We start from the raw sequence: 25,851 nt of genomic DNA on the forward strand, positions 1-25,851 counted from the left end.
AAAGTAGGATTCTGCCCCAAGGATCCTTGATCCTGGGAAGGGCCTGCAGTTAATTGCCTTAGTGGCGTGCTTTATGGTGAGGTTGCTTGGAAGAGGCAATGCAGATCTCTCACCAAGTGTCCAGCCAGCAGTTAAGATCTTTCAAGAAATAATGAGCAGATTAGACACAGTGGTCATGGTGGCCAAGTGGTAAGGTGTTGGTCTTGTAAACCAAAGCGTGTGGGTTCAATCCCCACCTATTGCACATTTGTTTTGGGGCTATGGGGAGAAAGTAGAAGAATGGGGTTGAGTAACTTATCAGCCCTGATTGAATAGTGGAGCAAACCCGATGGGCTGAATGGCCTAATTTCTGCTCCTATGTCTTATGGTCTTATCCTCCCAACATCTCCATAAATTTCAACACATGATAGGAATATCCAGTAAAAAGGTGAGAAAATGGAAGAATCAAGTTGGAGAAAGGGAATGTTTGCAAAATAGTTTTCTTCAGCCTCGTAGCCTGTTAAAAATTAACATTGGGAAATCTCATTCTTGAAGTTTGCAACTTCACAGGGGCATAGTGCTACTGAATGAGAAAAGATTAAAATCCATCAAACTTAAAATTAATCAACCTATCAGGGATGTAATGAAACACCTCCAGAGCAGGAGAGACTTGAAGCTAGAACTGCTAACCTTAAATTCTCATCCTAAGTGTTTGATTTTATTTAACAAACTAGTTATTTTGACAATGCGGGTTGCCAGGAGGTTCGGTGTGAAGAGAAGATTGCTCAGTACGAGCCTGGGAGGATAGAAAGGGGAAGTTTGAATGAAAATTATAGAGAGTGAGTCAAATTGCATAATTCTACATGGATCTTGTGCATTTATTGCACTTCCCAACAACTGACCTTTGAGCACCTTTGCCAGAACTTTCACTATCTAACATCTCAAATAGGAAATTGCACACATTACTTAAAAGGCGAAATAATTTTAGTGAGAAAAAACATACATAATGAATTTAAAGGAAGAGAAATCATAGTCTTCAAATTGTTGCCAGTTGTTTTGTTGTATGAATGTCTAATCTGAGTATCAAATATCTCTCTGTTGAATGTTAACACTCTTGCAGTTATTTGGTATGATGCATAACTGTGGTCAACTGATTAAAGGAAATGGCACCTGAAGAGTTGAAAGCAGTCAGCTAAAGCCAGTTACCTGTAAGCATCCTGTGCATCTGTACCCAACTCTGCAACATAGCCACCCCCTCTGTACATGGCAAGTTTGCCCCAGATTGGATAACTACGCAATTCTGATTGGCTCCGATATTGCCAGACATAATCCAGGTCTGAGGAATTCAGAGATACTGACGCATTCCACTGGAGGCCGTAGTCAGAGAGGTCTTCGTTATCCAAGGAATACAGAGCATGGCATTCTTTTATAGAACTCCTCAGTTTTTTTGGTACGCGACAAATATTATTCTTTATTCTCAGTTGGCGAATGCGGGCAGACCCAACCAGCTTAGAGTTGCCGTCGGTGACAAAACCTGAAATTTAAAAAATAAAATTATCTGCTTTCTCATTAATTTATTGCTACAGACTCCCTGAAGTACTTTCAATGTGGATTATTCAAGAGAGAAATTACAAAGATAATTTTAATAAGCAAGAACAGGTAGTTTTGTGTCAAGTGGGATGATGAAATCTTTTACAAATCTCACATTCAAACTCCATAGGTTTGAACCTACTCACTTCAGAATTAAAAGGAGGGAGGACTGGGACAAAATAGGCAACCAGCCACGTACAGGGGGCAGCTTGTTTTAAATATTTTGAAGTGCCTCTGTATTTTCTACTTTATTTCTCAACGAGGTTTTACCCTTGCTATCTTGGTTCCTGCGGCACTGCAATTCTGGCAGCTAAGTGGAGGCAAGGACTGTTGCATGGTAGAGGTAAGTACATATATTAGCACTGCTCAAGGCCTGAAAAGAGGAAAAATGCTGTCCCTCCTCATAGAACTCCTACAGTTTGGAAACAAGCCATTCTGCCCAGCAAGTCTGTACCAACTCTCCAAAGAGCATCCACTCAAACGCATCCTATCTCTGTACCCCTGCATGTCTCATGGCCAATCTACCTACCCTGCACATCTTTGGACTGTGGGAGGAAACCCACGTGGACATGAGGAGAATGTGCAAACTCCAGACAACCTGAGGTTAGAATCAAACCTGAGCAATTGAACAATCCCCACAGCTTTCATTATTAATACTTGTCTCAAACAAGTGCCTGCAATCAAACAACCTCAGTTACCATCTGTCCCATCTCTGCTCCTGATCTGTTTCCTTGATTACATCTTGATATTCCAAATCTGACTCACTTTGACATCTCTACTCAGCAACAGGAAATTTGCTTACTCCTGAGATAATGCCACTTACATATGATTCTGCCTTCACTACTCCCCACTCTGAATTGTGTGGTAGTTACATCCCTGCAATACCTCCCAACACAAATTCCTCAAAATCATTTGCTATTATCATGGCTAAACTGTGCAGCTGAAAGAAGGTACACCTGTCACTAAGCAAAAAGTGTAAATCTAGTTTTATCTCACTCTTGGGCTGAATAGCTAAGATCATAACTTATGATCTGCCCAATGGCTTAGCATCAAACACACGAACAAGATTCTTTGAAAGTTGTGTTACAATTTGTACTTATATTTTGAAAGAACAGATTGTGATTTAATTTTCCAATCATCATTGTACAATGTGAAATGTATACAATGCTGCTTGAAATGGAAAGTTGGTGTAAACATTTTAAAAATCATTGAATTGAGCTGTTCATTATAATTATTAGGCAATACAATGGAAACTGTGTGTAAAACATTCATAATTAACAGAAAAGAAACTGTTTGCCTTCTTTTAAATCCAGGTTACCAAATTGTATAAAACTATAAGTGATAAAATCGAGCAGGGTTCTTCACTTACCTTCTCCATTTCTTAGCATTTTGATGATAAACAGGAGCACGTGGGAAATAGCAGTGCCAATGCCAGTGCCCGTGTTAGGTCCATTATTAGATGGTGTACTCATTAACTGATGTTCCAGTGAACAATTACTTCTTTCACTAATAATTAAAAATGCTTTAGGCTCCAATTTAAATAGTCAAACTATAAAGTCACGTTCCTGATTAAAACTAACATGCAGGTGAGCAAAAACCTGATGGTACAACTTTCAGGGGAGGATCATGACTGAGAGATTTGGGAGTTGGGCAGAGGATGGTTTATATTGTAAGTACCTCAATCAAGATTTGGAGATGCCGGTGTTGGACTAGGGTGTACAAAGTTAAAAATCACACAACACCAGGTTATAGTCCAACAGGTTTAATTGGAAGCACTAGCTTTTGGAGCGTCGCTCCACAACCACCTGATGAAGGAGCTGACCTCTGAAAGCTAGTGCTTCCAATCAAACCTGTTGGACTATAACCTGGTGTTGCGTGATTTTTAACTTTGTACCTCAATCAAGATGTGGAGGTGCCAGTTTTGGACTGGGGTTGAGAAAGTCAGATATTACACAACACCAGATTATAGTCCAATAGGTTTATTTGAAATCATGAGCTTTTAGAGTACTGCTTGATCATCAGGTGAAGTGATCTGTGTCACACTTCACCTGAAGGAGCAGCACTCTGAAAGCTTGTGATTTCAAATAAATCGGCTGGATATAACCTGGCATCATGTGACTTCTGACTTTGAATACCTTAAGCGAAACAACATTTTCTAATTAGTAATGGAGAAAAGTTAGTTTGAATTTTAGTCTGTGATTCATTAGCAATTCAACTATTCTCAAAATCACCACTTTTATTATTGGGCCACAATCTCTGCTTAGGGTCTGAGATGTCCTTAGTCTCACCCACATTTATGTTTGGGCAGTAATTTAGCAGAATAGTAAAATACATTGGTTAATTCCTTGAAGTATTTGGTAAATGATGATCTTGTTTATGCCTGAGCTCAAATTGCTTGATAATGGCACATTTGGTCAGGAAATAGAATTAAAAATGCTCCTATTACAACTCTGGAATTCTTCAACATGGTGGTAGAAAATTATGAAAGTAAGATCTGGCATGTTGATATTCAGCTGTTGATTTCTCCATAGTTGTTATTAAAAGCATTTGATCATGTGATACTACATGGTTTAATTCAGGTAGTGACAGCTTTAATACTAGGCTTTTTGTTCATTATAAGTAGAAAACAATAGATGCATGATCCCATATTTTAGAAACACAATTGTTTGCCTCACCTGGGTAGAAACCAAATAAATTTGTAATGAGTGTACTGTTTGCCCACTTGAAGAAATCATTGTAACTCATGATGTCGTCAAACCCACTTGTGAAGCTGTTTTCAATGGCTTTATTTAGATAATAAGAATTTGGATCTCGCTGACCATACGCAACCAACAGCAACATCCACAGAAATCCCAAATAGACTGGAAAAAAAATCAAGGTGATAAAAAGTATGACATCAAACTATTGCTGTAATCAAATATCACAATAATTCAAATTTGTTAAAACATCAACTAATCCAATCAAGGATTGTAGAATTCCAATATAAAAATGTGGCTATGTACTTAATATTATTCACTGTATTGCACTCTAACAAATGTCTGTTATTTGATATATTTTGCAATTTGCATTATTTATTCATTACCTTCATAATACATGGTAAAGCAGCCAGTTATAACAGGAAAATTGAACAGAAGATGATCTTATTCCAGGACATAAGACGTATACTTCAATATGTAAGCATTGATAAATTATATTATTGGTGTATCTTTATCAAATATGTATTTCAAGGGATAAAGTACAGAAAAAGATTAAGAAAATATAACAAGTGGATTGTTGTGAGATGAGGAAGATTCTATGGACCATTGAAAAAGTGGGAGAAAATCGGATACGGATCTTCTGCCCCTTTCCAACAGATCTCAACTTTGTTAACTGGGGAAAGGGCCAGGTATGCTTCAAACAGGTGGGAAACCCAAATACAACAGGGTCATTTGAACTTAGTGCTGAGTTCAAATTGTTTTGGCAGTTCTGTGATCCCAAACTGATGCTTTTTGTAATTTTTCTTGTTGCTGCATGGACCTCCAAGGTTCTTTGCAGATGGAATAGATACAGATGCTCTTGAAGGTTGCATCAGTACCATGATTTGATTTTTTTTTTAAAAATCCCTTGCTCTTTAATCTTGAAACAAAAAGACATAACCTGTCATTGGAACTTAAACCAAAGTGCCATTGATTTTGATGGACAGGCCACCTGATACAGGATAGATAAAGAAAATGATCATCTATTTCACATTATTCAATAGAACTCTTTGATGAAATCTCCCAATGGCAGTCATAATGTCATAATTGGCTTCGTTCAAAAACTAGGAGAAAGTGAGGACTGCAGATGCTGGAGATCAGAGCTGAAAAATGTGTTGCTGGAAAAGCGCAGCAGGTCAGGCAGCATCCAAGGAGCAGGAGAATCGACGTCTTGGGCATAAGCCCTTCTTCAGGAAGAAGGTCTTATGCCCGAAACATCGATTCTCCTGCTCCTTGGATGCTGCCTGACCTGCTGCGCTTTTCCAGCAACACATTTTTCAGCTTGGTTCAAAAACTACAAATCACTCAACTCAGGGATCTATATTAGATTGTTGGCTTAATTTTTTTTAGTCCAAGGTCCACTCATAGTGTATACATAGTCAGCAGCTATGCAAGTGGCATGGAAAGTATGAGGAGCAAGAAAGTAGGTGAGGGAGACATAAATTGGCAGTGAGGTAGAAATGAGTATATGAGAGCACACAGAAGTACTGGCAGATGAGGAGCTGTGAGTACTGCTGGCTACAGAGCCTAATAACTGGATGAATCTCCAGACAATCACAGCAGGTTTTCTAATCATCCCTGCCTTGGCACACATCTACTCCCATGTTTCTGGGATTGGCAGGCTTGACTCTATTCTGCCCCTACCTCCCCAAAGTGACAGGATCATTTCAAATGAGGTGAATCTATGGGCTGTAAAATGTTCTAACTTCAGCTACCCATTTTGTTTGTGGAAATCCAAACCATATTCCTTAATATCTTAACTGTACACTAGCAACACTGTAAGAGAAATTTAACATTCTGTTACCTTCATCACCAATATAAAGCATAGATAACAATTGAACAATATGGCAACACACACATGATCTATGTCTAAATCCGAATGGCTGCTAAATTCAATAGAATCTTTTTTGAAAAAAATAGTTTGGATGGCCATCTAAAACAGACATTAAGCTGCTTTAATCATTATTGAGGAACATACTGTCAAATTAAACAAATCTTTACCCAGAAATTAATCAGTAGTGAATAGATCAAGCGTACACTTAGCTCAAGTTTCTGGTAGTTTACTTGCTAACTCATTTCTTGATCCTAAAATCTCCATTATTAGCTCAAGGAGACTGAACAATATGCTTATTCATCTTGAATAAGCATTCAAGATGTTTGCATCTCACAACAAAACTATGCCATCACCACTAATTGTGGAGTCAGACTGAACATTCACTGGAATAAAGATCTTTACTTGAGAACATCCCGAAGAAGCTCTTGTTAACTGTCAAAAGTGAGTAACTTTTTAGCTTATGGGGCAGATTTGATGGGCTGAAGAGCCATTTTCAGTGCTGTAGATCACAATGACTCTATTTATAGTGGGATTGTATAATGTGCTTTAACAGCTCCCTTGGAATCTTGTGAAAGTAGTTTTTTTCTTAATCCTGTTTATTTACATTTTCACATTTTTCTTTTACAAATCTCCTTCCAGTGGGTTCTATCTTTCATCATTTTGTGATCCAATGAGGCCAAGAGTTAAGCAAGCCACTGAATTATATGAATTTTGTAATCTCTGACCACTCTGGGCTCCATTAACAGAAGGTTTAATAACTGCAGACTAGCCAACTTGTCCCTTCCTTGTTTACTATCTTAATGTAAACATGTGAAAGAAGTTGAAAGGTTAGAAGAAATAGCATTTGAGAAGGTATTTTCTTACCAAGTATTTCCCTGATCAAGCCAAATACTTTCTGCTCTTTAATGGAATTTTTCTTCATGTGTTCGACTTCAATCTGAGGTGGTGGCTGGTAGATATTATTGCTGCTGTCTCTGCGAGTTGTTAGCAGTGCGTTGGGGTCTCCTTCAGAAAACCATATGTTATGAAAATGAATCCTATTTTCATACATTTCTACTACTTTTCTGAAACCAAACTTTTTTTTCAAACATCCAGAACCAGGGTCTAGAGTTTGAAGATTCAGGGTAAGCCACGTATGAGTGAGACGAGGAGATATTTCCTCACCATAGCGTAGAGATGTCTGCCACAGAAAGTGTTGAAGCCAAAACATTGAATGTTTTCAGGACAAACTTAGACATAGTTCTTAGGGCTAAAGATATCAAAGGATGTGGGGAGAAAGCAGGAACAGGGTACTGACCTCGATGGTAAGCTATAAGGATACTGAATAGCAGAGCAGGGCCAAATGGCCACTCCTATTTTTAGATGTGTTCCCAGCACCACACTGTCCTACCTCACTACAATGATTGAACTGGACAGACTGCACCACAGCATATCCACGTAACTACATTTGGCAGGAGAAAGGGCATTTTATTCCTTCTCCCCGCAAAACTTCTCTGCTTCTGTGAAACAGTTCATCCAAGAACAAAGAAGGGAATCAAAATAAATAGAAGATACCTTTTTCCTTTTATTGATTTTACTAAAAGATATAACATACCATATTAGTCTTAAATGTGATTGAAACTCAATAAACATAGCTTTGAAGCATTGGAATTCCAGAATAAAACATTTAAAATTGCACAGTATTTATTGTAGCTGGGACAATTAAGCCTCCATTTTGAGAGACCTAGACTTATGAGAGTATAAGTTAGATTTGTGGAACTATACGTTACATCACAAGATTTATTATCAACCATTCTATATGGTTGAACTCAGGCAGAAAAAGACATATTCACCTATTGTTAGTAATGTTTCACCTTACCTACAGTTCAGCTTTTCCTGTCAGATACAAAAATCTTTGCCAGAAAATAAATGTTGCTTCCCTTCAAGCACATAGACACAAAGGCCTATTTTTATATAACTTGCATGTGGAGGTGTAACCTCCTAAATCAGCTTTTTCGCATGTCACTTTAAAAGATTATTTTGTCCTGCCTTTTTTTTAAGAGAGGTTGTAAAGCAGGGGTGCCAAACTGGCCACTGAAGACAACTTAAGAAAACAAATTGTGAGACCTTGGGGTCTTTTCAGAGTTGGAACAATGGAACCAGCCTGGGTGTGGCTAGCTCTCACAGATTGCTGGGTTTTAGTTTTTCAGTGGCATCAGAAGCCATTGGAATCTCAAAAGAGTTGGGAGCTTCAGTGAATGCTTCCTAGCTGCTACTCTTTCTGAAATACCTCTTGATATTGTTTCCTCCTGGTTTGGAGAACTGCATATAAAAATCTGTGTCTGAATTTGCCTTTTTGCCAGGGGTTGTGTTTATGGGATGTTACTGAACTGGAACTGTGAATTAGTAATGCATCTAATATTTGATTAAGTTTTCCAATCATTAAGTTATTCAAAATTCCTCCTTTTAACTATTTTAACTAGAGTGTTTCATTAAATTGTGTTTTTCGTAATGTTGAGTAGTTTGACCAGTTGCATTGTTTCTAGAACAAGACACTTCACATTTATCTATAAAATTAAAAAAAGTTAGGATCTAGGCACCTTCTTAAAATATTTTGAGGGGGTTTGGTCTGGTCCATAACATAGCATTAATTTCATTCAAGTTCAGTTTAGGAAAGGAGAAAATCACCATGCAATACATTTAGTTTAGAGAAATCACCTGAAGTTGATAATGTACTGTCAATTGGACCTTCGCCATCATCTTCCTGTTCCACTTTCTTCAAAACCAATGCAAAGAAAGCAGCAAAACCCAAAACCTGAAGCAACAGAAACATTGTAGATTTTTTTCATAAGTACACATGAGTCAGAGTTATTCCAGTACATTGAACATTTCCAGCTACAAATTGAATCTTTTGCTTTCATTCATTATTGCTATGTATTCACATTTTAAATTACATTCAGTTGCCATCCATATTTCTTCTGGTGGTATATCTTGTCTACGTCTAAAAATGTACATGTTTTTACCAATTCACTTGAACTAAGTAGTTTTTTCGTAAAAGAATGTACAGTGGTATATTTCAATGGTACAGTAATTCGACTTCGTTCATGCATGTATGCAGCCATCTCATTATTTAACATGAGTTATGTAAGAGTTCTTTGGAAGTTGAATTAATTTGATCCAATTGTCTCAAATCCATTGAAATTGAGCCCTTGCCTATTCAGCTCTGTGAGCTGGAGCACTGGCCCAAATAAAATGCTGCTTCTGCTAAATCTTTTGTAGTTATTGTTACTTTGTTTTGATAGGCAAAATGAAACATGGGTTTTAAGAAATCTTAATGAGGTTAGTAAAGTTTAATGAGACGATATATGGGGTCATGAGGCTGGTAATATATTAACATGGTTTGAGGTTGAGTGAACACAGAAAAGAGTGATAATAAACAGGTTATTTTGCATTGGAAAGGACTATCTAGCAGAGTGCAGCCATCAATGTTTGGAGTTCACTGCTTCTGAAAATCTGTATCAATTACTTAAATAAGGGATGGAATATACTATTCCCATATTTGTTGGCGATGCACAGCCAGGTAGGAAAGTAAGCTGAGAAGAGGCTAACAATGATCTCTGAGCAAGGTAAGTGTCTGGTAGGATACTGGAAGATGGAGAATAATAGAGAAATACAAAATTATCCACATTTGTAAGAAAATGGGGAAACAGAATGTTTTTAAATGGTGCAAGACTCGTAAAATGCTAGTTGGCAGCGAGAGACTTGGGGGTCCTCATACATCAATCTCAATGTTAGTGTGCAGGAAAACAAATTCTATTTTGATCTTTATTGCAAGGGATTGCAATATATCAGTGAAGAAGTCTTGTTTCAATCATAACAGATTTGGTGACACTATAGTTGGAGTGCTGTGTACAGTACTGATCTCTTCATCTACAGAAAGGTCTGTCTGTCTTAGAGGTATTGCAGTTAAGACTCACTGGATTGATTATTAGTATGGGTTGAGAAAAAATAGAGTGGAATGGGCCAATGCTGTTTGGAGTTTAGAAGATTGTGAGGTGACCTGATTGAAACATACTAAAATCTTTGAGAAGCTTGATAAGGTAGATGCTGGGCAGCTGTTTCCCTGCACTGAAGTGTCCGTAACTAAAAAGTCCTAGGGCAAACACTTCTGCCCTCCCTTATGATTTGGATATGTATTGAAATCATTGAATTAGATGTGTGTCAGCATACAAACAAGGAACAAAAATAGGTCACTTACCCCTTCAAGACTGCTCCACCATTCAATAAGATCATAGTTGACCCAATGTTAATCTCAACTCTACGTTCCTCCTTATGCCTGATCATCTTTCATGCATTTGGTAATTAAGAATCTATGTAGCTCTACCTTAAAAATGTTTAAAGATTCTGCATCCATTGCCTTTTCAAAAAAGAGAATTCAAAGGACTGACTGAGAGAAAAAAAAATTACTTGTCTCTGTCTTAAATGGGTGCCCACGAATTTTAAAATGTGGTCTAACACTACCTGTGAAGTCAACTGCCTTCTCTCCTCTTTGTCAGGATTAAGTCAGGAGTAAGTGAGCCCATGGCTGAACTTTCCACCCACTGCTACTGAGAACATAATGCTGTCAATTAATGACTATTTACTTTCCCATCTTTAACTGCCTCCATTTCCTAAACTCTCCATCTTCATTTTCATCTATGCCCTTAGTGTCCTAAAACATGCATGTTTGTGATTCTATCCAGGGGCTGGAAGGATATTTTGGAAGTAAAAAGCAATCCTGGAGATGAAGGATGTGTCCCCTCATCCTCCACAATCACTGATACAATATATCTGTAAGTTATGTGAACAGTACAAACAAGGAAATTGGGTAAGCCGCATTAATAAGATCCTGGCTGATCTGATTTTACCCTCAACTCTACATTCCTGGATATCCCCAAATTATGTCTTATAATTTACCATAATTGTAGTAACTCACTAACATAGAAAAGAACACTTCATTATCATCACATTTGATGATGCAACTGGGTTCAAGTGCACACCATCTGTCTATTACCTTCAAAGGTTGTGTAATTAGAACACTTTCAAAGAAGGAGATGGCCATGGAGATGAGCCATTTGATTGAACTGTCTTTGCCATAGTGTAATCCATACAGCATGGTAAAGAAGGCTGATACACCACTGGTCACTGCAACCAAAGCCCATCCAATGAAGACAAACCACCAGGGTAACCCTTTTGAACAATGTCCTTTTTTGCTGTCTTCAGAAAGACTAGGGGTAGGAGAGAACCTGCAGAGAAAGGAATGAGAGATTATGGATAAAAACTGATAATTAGACAACCTTTAATATTTTCTGGGTAGAATTTAATGTTCAGAAGTTCACTGGAACCATTACATAAATCCAAATGTTAGAGTAAAAAGTACATCTAGCATTCTTTTAAAAATGTATTTATAGTTTACCTTTCCTTTCTTAAAGATTCCCAGGCAGGACAGGTTGGTGAGCTTTGATTGGTGCTGCTCTGGAATTAGCTGCTGAAATGTATGTGAGCAGACATGCAGGATGCTGGAAGAACACAGCAAGTTAGGCAGCATCAGGAGGTGGACAAGTTCATGTTTCGGGTATAACCCTTCTTTAGAACTTGGGGTAGGTATCGGGGAACTTCAGATAAAGGGGGTGGCGGGGTCAGGGTGGTGAAGTGGGATGGTTGAATACTGGTAGAGGGTATGACCTGGTTGGTCAATGGGAGGAATGAATCCGGTTGGTGGCTGGGAGGAGTGGAAGGGAGGGGGAAAGGCTGGGAAGGGAGTAGGGGGAAGGGAAGTGAGGTTATTTGAATATTGGAGAACTCAATATTTTATCCTCCGGGCTGTAGGCTGCCCAGGTGGAAGGTGAGATGTTGTTCCTCCAATTTGCAGTGTGGTTCGTTGTGGCAATGGAGGACGCCAAGGATGGTCTTTTTTTTAGATTAGATTACTTACAGTGTGGAAACAGGCCCTTCGGCCCAACAAGTCCACACCGACCCACCAAAGCACAACCCACCCAGTCCCATTCACCGTACATTTACCCCTTCACCTAACACTACGGGCAATTTAGCATGGCCAATTCACCTAACCTGCACATTTTTTGGATTGTGGGAGGAAACTGGAGCACCCGGAGGAAACCCACGCAGACACGGGGAGAATGTGCAAACTCCACACAGAGAGTCGCTTGAGGCAGGAATTGAACCCAGGTCTCTGGAGCTGTGAAGCAGCAGTGGTAACCACTGTGCCACCGTGCCGCCCAACTGTGCCACTGTGCTGCCCATGTAGGAAAGAAAGTGGGAAGGGAAATTAAAATGGGCAGTGACTGGGAGGTTTGGTCAGCTCCTGTGGGCCCAGCTGAGATGCTCGGTGACACATTCCCTTGGTTTATGTTTGGTCTCTCTGATGCAGAGAAGACCACATCGGGAGCACCAGATACAATAAACTAGGTTGGAAGAGAGGCAGGTGAACCTCTGTCTCACCTGGAAGGACTGTTTGGGGCCTTGGATAAAGGTGAGGGGTGTGGTGTACTAGCAGGTTTTGCATCATTTCCGGTTGCAGGGGAAGGTACCTGGAGGTTCAGGGGGTTGGTGTGGAGAGTGGTAGAAACCAAGGACTGTCAAAGGGAACGGTCCTTGCAGAAGGCAGAGAATGGTGGGAGGGGAAGGTATTCTTGGTGGTGAGGTCTAGTTGGAGTTGGGGGAAGTGTTTAAGGATAATGTGTTGAATGTGGAGACTGGTGGCGTGGTAGGTGAGGACAAGGGGGGTTTGTGTTTAGAAGGGGAGGCTTTAGAGCAATGGAATGGGAAATGGAGGTGGTGCGGTGGAGGGCTGTCTGGATGACAAAGGGGTAAAAGCACATTGTTCAAAATAGGTGGACATTTGGGATGCTTGGGAGTGGAATGTCTCCTCATCTGAACAGATGTGGCAGAAGCGGAGGAATTGGGAGAACGGGATGGAATTCTTGCAGGATACAAGGTGGGAGGAGCTGTAGTCCAGGGAGTTGTGAGAGTCTGTGGGTTTATAGTAAACATCCATCAGGAGACTGCTGCTGGAGATGGAAATGGAGTGGTCAAGAAAGACGAGTGAGGTGTCCAAGATGGTCCAAAATGTACGTGGGAGCAGCATGAGCCAGTTCATCCACTGAGGTTCCCCCCTAGTTAACTCATTCTTTTTGGAGAAGGAAACCTGCCATCTTTACCTGGTCTGGCTTATATTTGACTCCAGATGCAAAGCAATTCAGTTGAATCTTAAGTGCCTTCTGCACAGTAAAGTGCAGACCTAACCAGCGATACCAACAATTCGTGAACAAATTTGACATAATACTTGAATCAAGTCTCCTCTTACAGTTCATACTCCAGCAGATAAACCCAAGTTGATGCACCCCATCCTCTTAAGACATCATTCCGATTCCAGGCATTATTCTAGTAAACCTTGTCTGAACTGCCTCCAACACATTTATATCCTTCCTAAATAAGGAGACCAACAACGTACACAGTACTCCAAATTTTACCAGTGCCCTGTGAAACTGAAAGCATCCTACTTTTGAATTGAGTTCCCTTTATAATAATACAGTTAGCTTTCATGGAAACAGAAAATTGAGGCAGGAGTAGGTCATTTGGCCCTTTAAGCCTACTCTGCCATTCATTATGATCATCGCTGATCATCTAACTCACTAGCCCACTCCTACTTTTCCCCACATACTTTGATTCCTTTAGTCACAAGTGCTTCATTGAACTCCTTCTTTAACTCTCAATGTTTTGGTGTTGACTGCTTTCTGTAGTAGTGAATTACACAGGTTCATCACTCTCAGGTGGAGAAATTTCCCTTCATCTCAGTCCTAAATGATTTACCCAACATCTTTAGATTGTGACCCTTGATTCTGGACTCCTCCGTCAATGGGAATATCCTTTCTACATGTCCCCTGTCTAGTCCTGTTAGAATGTTATAAGTTTCTGTGAAATTCCTTCCTCATTATTCTGAACAGCAATCCAAACTGGTTCAATCTCTCCTCATAAGTCAGTCCCACCATCCCAGGAATCAATCTGGTAAATCTTTGCTGCGATCCTTCAATAGCAAAAATGTCCATTCTCAGATAAGGACTAAAACTGCACACAATATTCCTTGGTGTGGTCTCACCAATGCCCCATACAATTGCAGCAACACATCCCTGCTCCTGTACACAAATCCTCTCACTATTAAGGACAACAAACAATTTGCCTTCTTTACCACCTACTGCACCTGCATGCTTATATTCAGTAACTGGAGTTTAAGGATATTAGGTCTCATTGCACATTTCCCTCTCTCAACTTAAGTCCATTCAGATAATAATCTGCCTTCCTGTTTTTGCCACCAAAGTGGATAACCTCACATTTATCCATAATATTAGGTTGAGTATAGCCTGCTGTCTGGTCAGCTCCAGGATATGCTGTTCAAAGAAACTATTCTGAAAGTATTCTCTGAACTTCTCTTCTTGGTTACACTTGCCCATCTAATTGTTCCATTTTATATGTTGTCTAAAATACCCCATCGTTATCACCATATGTTTTGGAGAATCTCCTATTATCTCTTCCTTTTTACTCCATTCTACAAGAGTGCTTCCTGTTGGGAGCCTGCACACCATTTTCACAAGTGAATTCTTGACTTTATCATTTGTCATCTCAATTCAAACCACTTCTGCACATTGGTTTCTTGAGTTTAGCTAATCCTTCTCTATTGTGTTTACAGCATAATTATTTCTCAAAGTCATCCTTCCACCTTTTCCTACCTGTCCTTCCCAAATATCCTGTACCTAGTTTCTCTCTCTCCCACAGTCACTTTGATAATTTTAACAAAAAACCTAAGCAATAATCTTGCCTGGATAGATATGGGTTCAATCCTCACCTGGGATTATGTCACACTGATATACTACTAAGGAGTTACCCCTCTTTCTTATAAGCCCAGAAAGGAATTCCCACCTTTCTGAAACTGAATTGGAGCAGAGGATAGCATTCTCCAGAAGGTCCTTCATGTGGTGAACCTGCCGGACAGCTCGAGTGTAGCTCTGTGGATTCTGGAATTTGCTCGAATCCAGAAAATCCAGTTCATTCTCCACATGCTGGAGCTGCAGGTATAGATAACGATTATAATCACTTCGCCTTTGTTTATCCATCGCACCCTTTTCAGAATCAGAGCTTGTGGTATGTTCTGAAAGCAATAAGGGAGAGTTAGTGACTACTGGTTGAATGGAGCATATTTTACAATTGATTGCTCACTAGAAAATGGGTGTCAGTTGCGTAAGTTACATTGTTTGCATTGTGTCAAGGCTCTAAGAATGAAGTTAGATCAATATAGTTACACTGCTGTAATATTTGGACTGTGATAATGCTGTTGTGTCCTTTCATGAGGAAATCTTGCTGAAAGTGGGCAAGATTAAAAACAAACCATGAGTATGTTAGCAATAATATGAATAAATACTTGAATGTAAAAAGCATTAAAGGTGTTTTATCCAGCAGTTATACAGATTAACTTTACAAATATCATTTTTGTCATTCCTGCCACAATTTAAAATCATGCCTAGTTGGAACACTGTGCACAAGCTAAGAACAATTTTAGAAAGCTAAGAACAATTTGACACAATAGCAGCACTCTTGCCTCAGACAGAAGTGTGAGTCAGTCCAGGATCTAGCCTGGATTTTACATTGGAGAAATAATGGATGAATTCTCAATGTTTGTTACACTCAGTGTTTCACTCAAACTCATAGTGAAATCTGGAATCTGTACATCTGTAGCTAAATGAAGAAGTGCAGAAGTTGCAGTCAGTGATGTTTTGTTAATTTGTATTCTTTGATGGAATTGCTGAAAAGGTCTTCATTTATTGCCTATTCTAACTGCCCTGAAACTGAGTGGCAAACTTTGTCATTTCAGAAACGTTTAACACCATTGGTGTGAATCTGGAATCAATGAATGCCCTCATTTGTGCCTCATCTTGCCATTGCTGGCAGATGGAAGACTTCTCATTCGGCATGTCCCAAAACAAACTCTGTTGGGATTGTTTCAGGCTTCCCGGCTGCGTCACTCATTTAAAGACACTCTATGCCGGATCAAAGGACCCAGCATCGGGAAGGAGGGAATGGCTGAGAGCCAAGTCCCTGACCATTGCACCTGATTCCTCCTTAACCCACCACCCTATCATTGTGTGGCTCTGTGGGTGATTCTTAGTTTTGGGTGAGTGGAGTACCATTAGCAGCCACCACCTTGCCTAAGGCAGTGTTGAGAAATGAAGAGTTGCCAACTAGTGGCTGATTGCAGCTCTCAGTAGCTGGGACGTTTGCCCATGAGGTCCCAGATAAGTTCTGCCACTGCCAGTTAATGTGGCAGAGACATGCAGCTTTCTCCAACACTCCAACCAGAAGGTGAGACTCTCGTTACCTTCATTAAATTCTGTCCACTATTACCAGACACCTTTAAACTCACCTTGTAAGTCAACTGATCCAAGGCTGAGAATGAGTGTATCCTCTTTCTTGTGACTCTCATTGTAAAACTCATGGTCCACTCTATTTTGTTCCCGGATAATACTTTCAACTAGTGCCAAAAGTTTGTTGATATCAGTTGTTTGCCTCAAATCCTTATCCAGTGTTGGTAACGGGTTCTTCAATGTTTTTGTTAGTGAGTTTGCAATTCTCTGGATATCCTAAGTGTGCAATATAATTTACTCATCTTAGTGCTTTTATGAAATGTAACATACTATTTCCATTTCATCTTTACCGTTCTTCCATCTCTTCTGGTATTGTAACAAATTTACTTAAATAGCAAATGATTTTCAATTCCAGCCTTTGAACCACTGATCTATTTGTTTTTAAAGTAATAAACCTCAATTTTATTCAAAAAAATAAGCAGGAGAAGAAATTGTTTGAAGGACAATTTACACTTTAAGATCTCATTTAAAGATAAATGAGGTGCTGCATTTTGGAAAAGCAAATCTTAGCAGGACTTCTACACTTAATGGTAAGGTCCTAGGGAGTGTTGCTGAACAAAGAGACCTTGGAGTTCATTGTTCCTTGAAAGTAGAGTTGCAGGTAAATAGGATAGTGAAGCAGGCATTTGGTATGCTTCCCTCTATTGTCAGAGTATTGACTGTAGGAGTTGGGAGGTCACATTGCTGCTGTACAGGACATTGGTTAGGCCACTTTAAAATGTTGCACGCACTTCTGGTCTCCTTCCTATCGGAAGGATGTTGTGAAACTTTAAAGGGTTCAGAAAAGATTTACAAGGATGTTGCCAGGGTTGGAGGATTTGAGCTATAGGGAGAGGCTGAATATGCTGGGGCTGTTTTCCCTGGAGTGTCGGAGACTGAGGGGCGACTTTATAGAGGTCTATAAAATCATGAGGGGCATGGATAGGATAAATAGACACGATCTTTTCCCCGGGATGGGGGAGTTTTGAACTAGGGGACATAGGTTTATGGTGAGAGGGAAAAGATATGAAAGGGACCTAAGGGGCAACATTTTCATGCAGAGAGTTTTGCATGTATGGAATGAGCTGCCAGAGGAAGTAATGGAGGCTAGTACAATAGCAGCATTTAAAAGGCATCTAGATGGGTATATGAATAGGAAGGGTTTAGAGAGATATGGACCAAGAGCTGGCAAATGGGACTAGATTAGGTTAGGATATCTGGTCAGTATGGGTGAGTTGGACCGAAGGGTCTGTTTCCATGCTGTATAACTCTATGACTCTATGCAAATTATGACTTCAATCCTTCAATTCGGATATTTAGTGGTTCCCATTCCTTTTATGTTATTATTTGGTAACTGTGTCGATTGCTGGAATCTTGTTTTTAGTAAAACTCTCCTCAGATCCCTCAGACTCTTTAAAATCCCCTTTAAAAATTGTCTCAAAATCTGACTGGCTCAGCCTCCAGACCCTTTCTAACCTCTTTCTCTGTTGTGCAGTATTTCCCTTACAACTATCTGTGATATTGTTGAAGGCTGTTCCCAATGCTTAGATGTGACATAATTACAAATAGTGTTATTTGTTAAAAATTGTAATTATTGATGATTAACAAAATATCAATTTTCTTAATATAAGAAGGTGACACACAGATATTTTGATTTTTTTTGACGACCTTTATAACAGCTTGAGGTGTGAGTGAGCAAGTTTGTAGACTTTGAGAAGAGGCTGGTAAGGAAGGTGATATGCGGCCATGTTTGCCTTGTTTCCTTTCCATATGCTTCCCTTTAGATCTTGGCTGGATGTTTCTGAAAATCTGCACGATGAGAAGATTGATGGGGAACATAAGCAGTGAGCTTTCAAAACCAATCACCACTTGCTGCCAGGTAAATTCAATCTTGCCTGTGTAGAAAGTAAAGTTAGATCAAATGAGAAAGGAAGAACCCATAAGGCTTTGTGGGAATAAAAATATTGACTGTATTCTTTACAAATCAGGCGCTTAAAACTGACTACTAAAAGGATCTTAGTTAATAAATTTTATATTTGCAAGAAAGTTATGAAAAACAAGGAAGATAGTAAAAAGAAATGAAGGTTAAAATGTACACAATTGAGATGATATTTACTATTTCAATATTAGTTTACCTGCAATTTAAAAATTAGACAGCAAACAGATTACATCAATCAAAGGTAATTGCACATAGCACATTGCCTCGAATATGTAATCCATTATGGACATTTCAGAAAACCTGCAAAGTATTTGGATTTATATTCCATTTACTTAGTCATAAAGTGCCATAATTTTCAGAGAGATATATTTTCACAAGTTGATATGATACAAGTTTGAACACCACTGTGTCATCACAACATTTGTACATGCTGCTGTCATAGCTTTACTCTCTGGTTTTCTTTGCAATACAAGGAAGTGGCTTACCACTTTTAAAAAGTGAAATCAGTATCCCTTTGCGAAAGGAAATAGTTAATGATCATGAAAAGGATGTGGATCATTAACACAATTTGATGGTAAATAAAACCTAATATTTCTATTTATTTCCCTATCTATTTTCTTAGTCACAATCTTGTTTTAATGTGGTCCCACTCGTCTTGTCTACTTCAAAATGGAGCTCCAGTACAACCAATCAGCTCATTTCCAAGTAATACTGTTTTTTCCCACTCTAGATGGTCACTAGTTTTGGATTGTCCTATAATTCCCTAAGCCACATGGACTGCAGTGATTCATGAAAGCAGCTTACAACCACTTTCTGAAGGGAAATAAATACTGGCCTTGTCTTGACGTCATCCCATGAGCAAATAAAAAAAAATGTTCACTCACATTTGTCCTGTTCTACTCAATCATTACTTTAAACACCAAGGTCATCCTCTCTTTTCAAAAGAGGAGGGTTTTACCTGATCAATATTTCCTGATATCTATAATCTCTCACTGCTGCTACCATCTTCTTCCTACTTTTTCAAATGCTTCCATGTCATTATCATATTATGAAGATGAAAACTGTGCACAGTACATCAAGTACAGCCTAACAGATTAAATACTCAATACTCATTTCTGTTAAAAGATGAATATTTTTATGACAGTGTATATTAATTTGAGGTATTCTCAGGGTTTGAGCAGTCATGAGGATAGGACTTGAAGTTCTGTCCCAGATGATCTGAGGCTCTTACTGTCTCTTCCAGTTGTATGTGATGCTAATGATGACTTCCTTAGCTATTAGTGGCTACTGTCTGACTCTGAAAGGTTTCTGTAAACTATTTTGTTTATCTCTGCAACACCTCACTCTTATACAGGCTTTTCCATGTGCTCTTCATTTTTAACATAGTGCTGATCTAACTTTTCCACCATGCTATAAATGGCCAATTTCATTCGCAAATCCAATCTCACGAAAAGACATTTTAGCAAATAATTATTGACTTTACCTAGATCCATTTTTTGCTGGGCAGGATCCTTTGGCACTCCCCAGAATATAATACTTGTTAACATTGTACAGAGAAGTAAGGAGAAACAGCACGACACACGTTGTACTCTTGTAAAGGGACTCCTCGGTGGGCGGTTTAGAACTGAATACCAAATATGTCCATCCCGAAAATCCTTAGCAGTCTTCATGAAGAACAGGTTACTGTTGGGTGATACAAAGGTGAATTTCCTTTAGTCTTAGTGAAGAAATAGTGGAAAAAATAAGAACTCATAGAGCCAAGAGTGGATGACAAGTTGTTCCAATGCTATAGGCTCACAGCTCGATATCAGAGGGCGTTCAAACACAACAGTATCTGCAAAAGTAACTGCATCTTAACCATCTTTTAAGAATTCTATACTATCCAAGGATACACGATGGATGGAATAGCTCCTCCTCTTTAGGTGATGAGGGAAGAGCTGAAAGCAGGAAATAATTGGATGAATTGGCCCTGGTGTTATACTTACCTCTGTCTGCCATATCACCAATTAACCTCTGGGAGAAAATATCCACTGGGGGCTTTCCTGACCTGCCACCAATTAAGGCCTGTAAGTGGGTCAACAAATGCCGCTTAAGAGCCCCAACTCACTACCTCCTTGATTACCCACCTTCCAGACAGGTGAAAAATGGTGGCTAGTGTCCTGCCAGGGTGATCTCGCAACCAGCTTAGGATGGGCACTTCTAATTACTACACTTCCCTGACCTACTTCCCTTCCCTGACCCTGTGATACCAACTCCATAACAAGTCACAAAAAATCATCTTATCCTAATGAGTCAATCATTGCACCAAACTGCATGTCTTTGCTTAACTGGCAAGGTTTGGCAAACCTGGATTAAGAGCAAGGGACTGCTGTAGTCCAGAATTTGTGCAGAAAGCAATGAACTGATTAATTATTCATTCAGTAAAGAGAATAGGCTATGTATATGTACCTATGTTATTTTATTCTCAACATCTAACTGGCATAGCAAGGCACTCTGTTGGACAGGCGTTAATGATCAATCCTAGTCTGGTGCAATGATTGACTAGCTCAAGACTAATATTTTGTGATTACCTTTAAGTACATAAAGGAGAAATATATGTGTTGATAATATTTTTTCCAAAGTATTTACAACCAATGAAGAGCTTTTGAAGTGCAGTTCCATTGTAATGTAACAGTGTGGAATAGCTAATTTGAGCACACCAAAGTCCCCCAAACAGCAACAAAATAACTATCAGTTGATCTGTTTTCGTGATCATAGTGCTTCAGCACATTAGATTACCTCGTTGCTCTGTTTTGAATAGTGCCTTGAGTCGAGACACTTGTTCACTTAGATTAGATTAGATTACTTGCAGTGTGGAAACAGGCCCTTCGGCCCAACAAGTTCACACCGACCCTGCGAAGAGCAACCCACCCAGACCCATTCCCCTACATTTACCCCTTCACCTAACACTATGGACAATTTAGCATGGCCAATGCACCTAACCTGCACATTTTTGGACTGTGGGAGGAAACCGGAGCACCCGGAGGAAACCCACGCAGACACGGGGAGAATGTGCAAACTCCACACAGACGGTTGCCTGAGGCGGGAATTGAACCAAGGTTTCTGGCGCTGTGAGGCAGCAGTGCTAACCACTGTGCCACTGTGCCACCGTGTCGCCCACTTGTCTTGGTTTATCCTAAAGATCACAACTTTGACAGTCAGCCCTTGCATGATTCTTTACTGGTGTGCCCACTCCAGATTTTATACTCAAATGGAATTGAATTTATGACTATCTGACTTAGAAGGAAGTGTGTTAAATCCAACCAAGGTTGATATCTCCATTAATGTATTATCACAAAAATAGGGAATCATAGTTACAGAATAATTGAACAAAAATACATTGGATAATCTGTATGTCTATATGAACTTCTGGTACCTAAATCGTTTCAGGTCCATCTCAGTTGCAACTGGAAAAGTTTTGTCTAAAAGACAGTCTCCAACATCAATAGCCAACCAGGAGTTACATAGGAAACACCATCGCTCATCTGTTTCTAAGTCAAGCACTGTTACACGATTCACATACCTGGAATGTAATTCAAATAGCAAAATTCAGTTTCATATATGTCTAAATGGCAATCACCTTTTGGATTGGACACTTAAAAATTTTGAAACAAAAAAACTTCTCCCTGTTCTCTTGCTGCTTTATTCATTACTGCAATAATTTTTGTGCTTACTTTAGTCAGTCTTTGGTGATTTTGTCTAGTCTGAATTTGGGATATGTGCAAGAGCCATGCTGTTTTAATATTACATTTTTATGTCAAAGTAATTGGGTTGCTTATTCCTATCAGTCACTTTAAAAAAAATTGAAGGTCATGTCTTGCCATTCAATGTCTTAAACTGTTATATCCCAGGGATTCCAAACACCATGAGAAATCCAAATACATTAAGGAACTAGTAGTTTACATACCAGGCATAAAGGACTTCAGTTTTATCCAAAGATGTACAAGTTAGGTGGACTAGCCATGTTAAATTGCCCACAGTATCCAGGGATGTAAAGGTTAGGTGTGTTAGCTATGAGAAATGAGGGTTACAGGAAAGGGTAGGGGGATGGGTCTGGATGGGATGCTCTTCAGAGGGTCAGTGTGGACTTTTTGGGCCAAATGGCCTGTTTCAACACTGTAGGGATTCTATGGATATAAAGAGATTAGAGAAGTTGAGACTGTTCTCCTAAAACAGATACAGTTAAGGGGGAAACTAATAGAGGTGTTCAAAATTATGAAGGGTTTTAATCAAGCAAGCACTGAGAAATAGTTTCCTTTGGCAATGCATTTGGGATCATCAATCAACAGACTTAAAACAGCTGTCAAAAATAACCAGATGGACAAATGAGGAGTTTGTTTTCACACTGAGGATTGCAAGCTCTGGGATGAGCTGAAAATGTGTTGCTGGAAGAAGCGCAGCAGGTCAGGCAGCATCCAAGGAGCAGGAGAATCGATGCTTCGGGCATGAGTCCTTCTTCAGGAAAGGCTCATTCCTGAAGAAGGGCTCATGCCCGAAACGTCGATTCTCCTGCTCCTTGGATGCTGCCTGACCTGCTGCGCTTTTTCCAGCAACACATTTTCAGCTCTGATCTCCAGCACCTGCAGTCCTCACTTTCTCCTCTGGGATGAACTTCAAAGGTTGGTATATTCAAAATCCATAGCAACTATTAAAGGGCAATTGGATATACACTTGAAAGGGACTACAGTTAAAAAATAGTGGGATGTGGAACTAAAGAACCAGCATAGGCTCAACAAGCTGAATGGCCTGTGAGATTTTATGTTGTTTTATTCTAAGCTACACATTAAAGGCAAGATGGATCAGACAGTTTTTGGATTCTGTCCAATAATTTGTTTAATTACAGATATCAACTGATGAAGCCATACTGAGGGAAATTTGGAAAAATTCAAAGTTCACACTTTGCTTAAGTTTTGAAGGCTTTATGCAGGTTTAAAAACAAGGACTGTTCTTACGTTATCAAATGCTGGTAGTTTAATTTCTCAGAAATATCCTGGACTAAGGATTTTATACATTATTTAATCTTATTGCATCATATTTATGGATAAATATCTTTGCATGTTCCAGTTTAAAGAAGTCAGTATTTTAGCACAACTCAACAGAAAGTCAAAGAAAGGGACAATCTTTGGTACAACATTACTATACTTTATCAACAGCAATTGGGAAAAAGCCAGTCTTAACAACCAAAATGCACTTTAGTAACCAGGTTGACATACTCTGGATTTGAAGGTGACGTTAATGTGGATTTCATTATTTTTAATCCAAATATTTTGCTCAGGAAGTTTAATATTACTGTTTAAAGTGCTTTCATTCCAGTGGGTGGGTTGAGTTATATCTGAACAGTGCCTGTTACTATGCCTCCATGTAAAATCCTCTCTGCTAATTTGCCCAGAAGTGCTCACCAGGATGGACTAGATCCCGAATTATCGTGCCATAGTCGAATGCTTTGGAGATCCCCAAGTGGGAAAAGTGTCGTTAGAAGAAATCCATCAACCCCTCCTCTCTCAAAGTTAGGTTTTTCAAGGTCAGTAAGGAAATGTGGGTCACTCTCTCCCTCTGAGCCATATAATGTAATAGTCACCTGGACAACAAAAGATATCAAAATATAATAAGCAAAACCAAACCTAGATCTTTAGAAATTTCAAACGTCATTTCAAAATTATAATTTCAAAATTATTAATGGTTTGCAACAAATTCAAGTTTTTCAAGAAAAATCACATTCTATATAACACTGCTATTGAACAAATTCTCTTTCTCATTGCAAAGGACATATTAAGATTTTCTACTATGTTATATATGCTGATGGCACAAAACCGGGAGGGAGTGTGAGTTGTGAGGAGGAAGTGTGAAGGCCTCAAGATCACCAAGAGATGTTATGTTAATGAGCAAACATGGCAGCTGCAGGACAGCGTGGCTAAATGTGTACTTGTACAGTTTGGTGTGAAAAACAGGTGTACAAAGGGATCTGGGTGTTCTTGTACACCAGTCAAGAAAAATAGATAGGCAGGCACAGCAAGCAATTAGAAAGTCAAACAGAATATTGGCCTTATTGGAAAAGATTTGAAGTTGTAGAGATGTCATGCTGAGTCCATACCTGGAATTTTACATGCAGATTTGGTTGCCCTACCCAAGAAATGAATGTATTTGCCATAAAGGGAGTGCAGCAAAGGTTCACTAAGCTGATACTGAGGATAGTAATATTGTCATATGAGAAGAGGTTGCTTGTATTTACTGGAGTTTAGAAGAATGAGATAGGATCCTGATGTAAAGGGTTTAACAAAGTAGTGTAGAACCAAGGGTCACAATCTCAGGACACAATGTAGGCCATTTTGGACTGAGATGGGGAAGAATTTCTTCACTCAGTGGGTAGTCACCCTGTGCAATTCTCTACCTCAGAATCTGTGGAGTCTAAGCCACTGGAGATATTCAAGAAAGAGAGATTTTGTTTTGGAGTAAGAGGAATGCTCTGTGTGTTTGTGTCTGTTTGTTTTTGCCTCTGCGTATGCATATGCACACATTTAGTCGAGCACCAGCTGCATCAAGTGGCATATTACTTGTGGTGATTATTTACCTTTGTCTGATACTTTGCCTCATTTATAGCCCAGTCCTATTAGAGAAGCACTATGGTCTAAAACATTTTCATCTGGTCACAAATTAGTGAGAAGGCTAGTGCATTGAACAGTGCCTCCTCCTCAAACTCCAATGGTAGCTGCTTTGGAGATTGTAAATAGCCCCGTTGGTGGTTGTCAAGGTCACTGCAGCCCTTTGTTTGATCTCTCATGCTTCCTTCCTGACAGAAGCCGATGCCATTACCCACAATTCTAGTTCACTGTTTATCCCTGGTCAGGTGATAATGTAGCCAGGTCATTGATGCCATGCAAAAAAGATAGAATTGATGCAAGATTTTGCCAGGATTTGAAATTCCCCATTCTATCGAGAGCCATTAGATACAGGCACATCAGGCTGCTGCCACTGCATCTTAATGGGGAGATCAACCACAATCCAAAGTCAGAATTACAGTTGGTATGTGACCATTGTTGTGGTTCTGTTCGCCAAGCTGGGAATTTGTCTTGCAAACGTTTCGTCCCCTGTCTAGGTGACATCCTCAGTGCTTGGGAGCCTCCTGTGAAGCGCTTCTGTGCTGTTTCCTCCGGCATTTTTAGTGGCCTGTCTCTGCCGCTTCCGGTTGTCAGTTCCAGCTGTCCGCTGTAGTGGCCGGTATATTGGGTCCAGGTTGATGTGTTTGTTGATAGAGTCTGTGGATGAGTGCCATGCCTCTAGGAATTCCCTGGCTGTTCTCTGTTTGGC

At 39.5% G+C, this 25,851-nt stretch overlaps 1 protein-coding gene and 1 non-coding gene across 2 annotated transcripts in view; one reads left to right on the forward strand and one right to left on the reverse strand.

Annotated features, from left to right (window-relative positions):
* Positions 1–25,851, reverse strand: part of LOC140496344 (polycystin-1-like protein 2) — a 136,392-nt gene that overhangs the window by 21,466 nt on the left and 89,075 nt on the right. Inside the window, exons 26-36 of the mRNA XM_072595961.1 lie at positions 23,946–24,124; positions 21,923–22,069; positions 19,991–20,190; positions 18,237–18,463; positions 16,589–16,805; positions 15,091–15,319; positions 11,171–11,402; positions 8,836–8,932; positions 7,003–7,143; positions 4,245–4,430; positions 1,186–1,513 (exon numbers count right to left, since the gene is read on the reverse strand). Of these exons, the coding sequence (XP_072452062.1) occupies positions 1,186–1,513; positions 4,245–4,430; positions 7,003–7,143; positions 8,836–8,932; positions 11,171–11,402; positions 15,091–15,319; positions 16,589–16,805; positions 18,237–18,463; positions 19,991–20,190; positions 21,923–22,069; positions 23,946–24,124 (2,183 nt within the window). The remainder of the gene's footprint in view (positions 1–1,185; positions 1,514–4,244; positions 4,431–7,002; positions 7,144–8,835; positions 8,933–11,170; positions 11,403–15,090; positions 15,320–16,588; positions 16,806–18,236; positions 18,464–19,990; positions 20,191–21,922; positions 22,070–23,945; positions 24,125–25,851) is intronic.
* On the forward strand, positions 173–244 carry trnat-ugu (transfer RNA threonine (anticodon UGU)). Its single transcript has one exon. It is a non-coding gene; the product is annotated as a tRNA-Thr (tRNA).

Source organism: Chiloscyllium punctatum, chromosome 26 (assembly GCF_047496795.1).
Source record: "Chiloscyllium punctatum isolate Juve2018m chromosome 26, sChiPun1.3, whole genome shotgun sequence".
In the NCBI taxonomy this organism is placed as follows: Eukaryota; Metazoa; Chordata; class Chondrichthyes; order Orectolobiformes; family Hemiscylliidae; genus Chiloscyllium; species Chiloscyllium punctatum.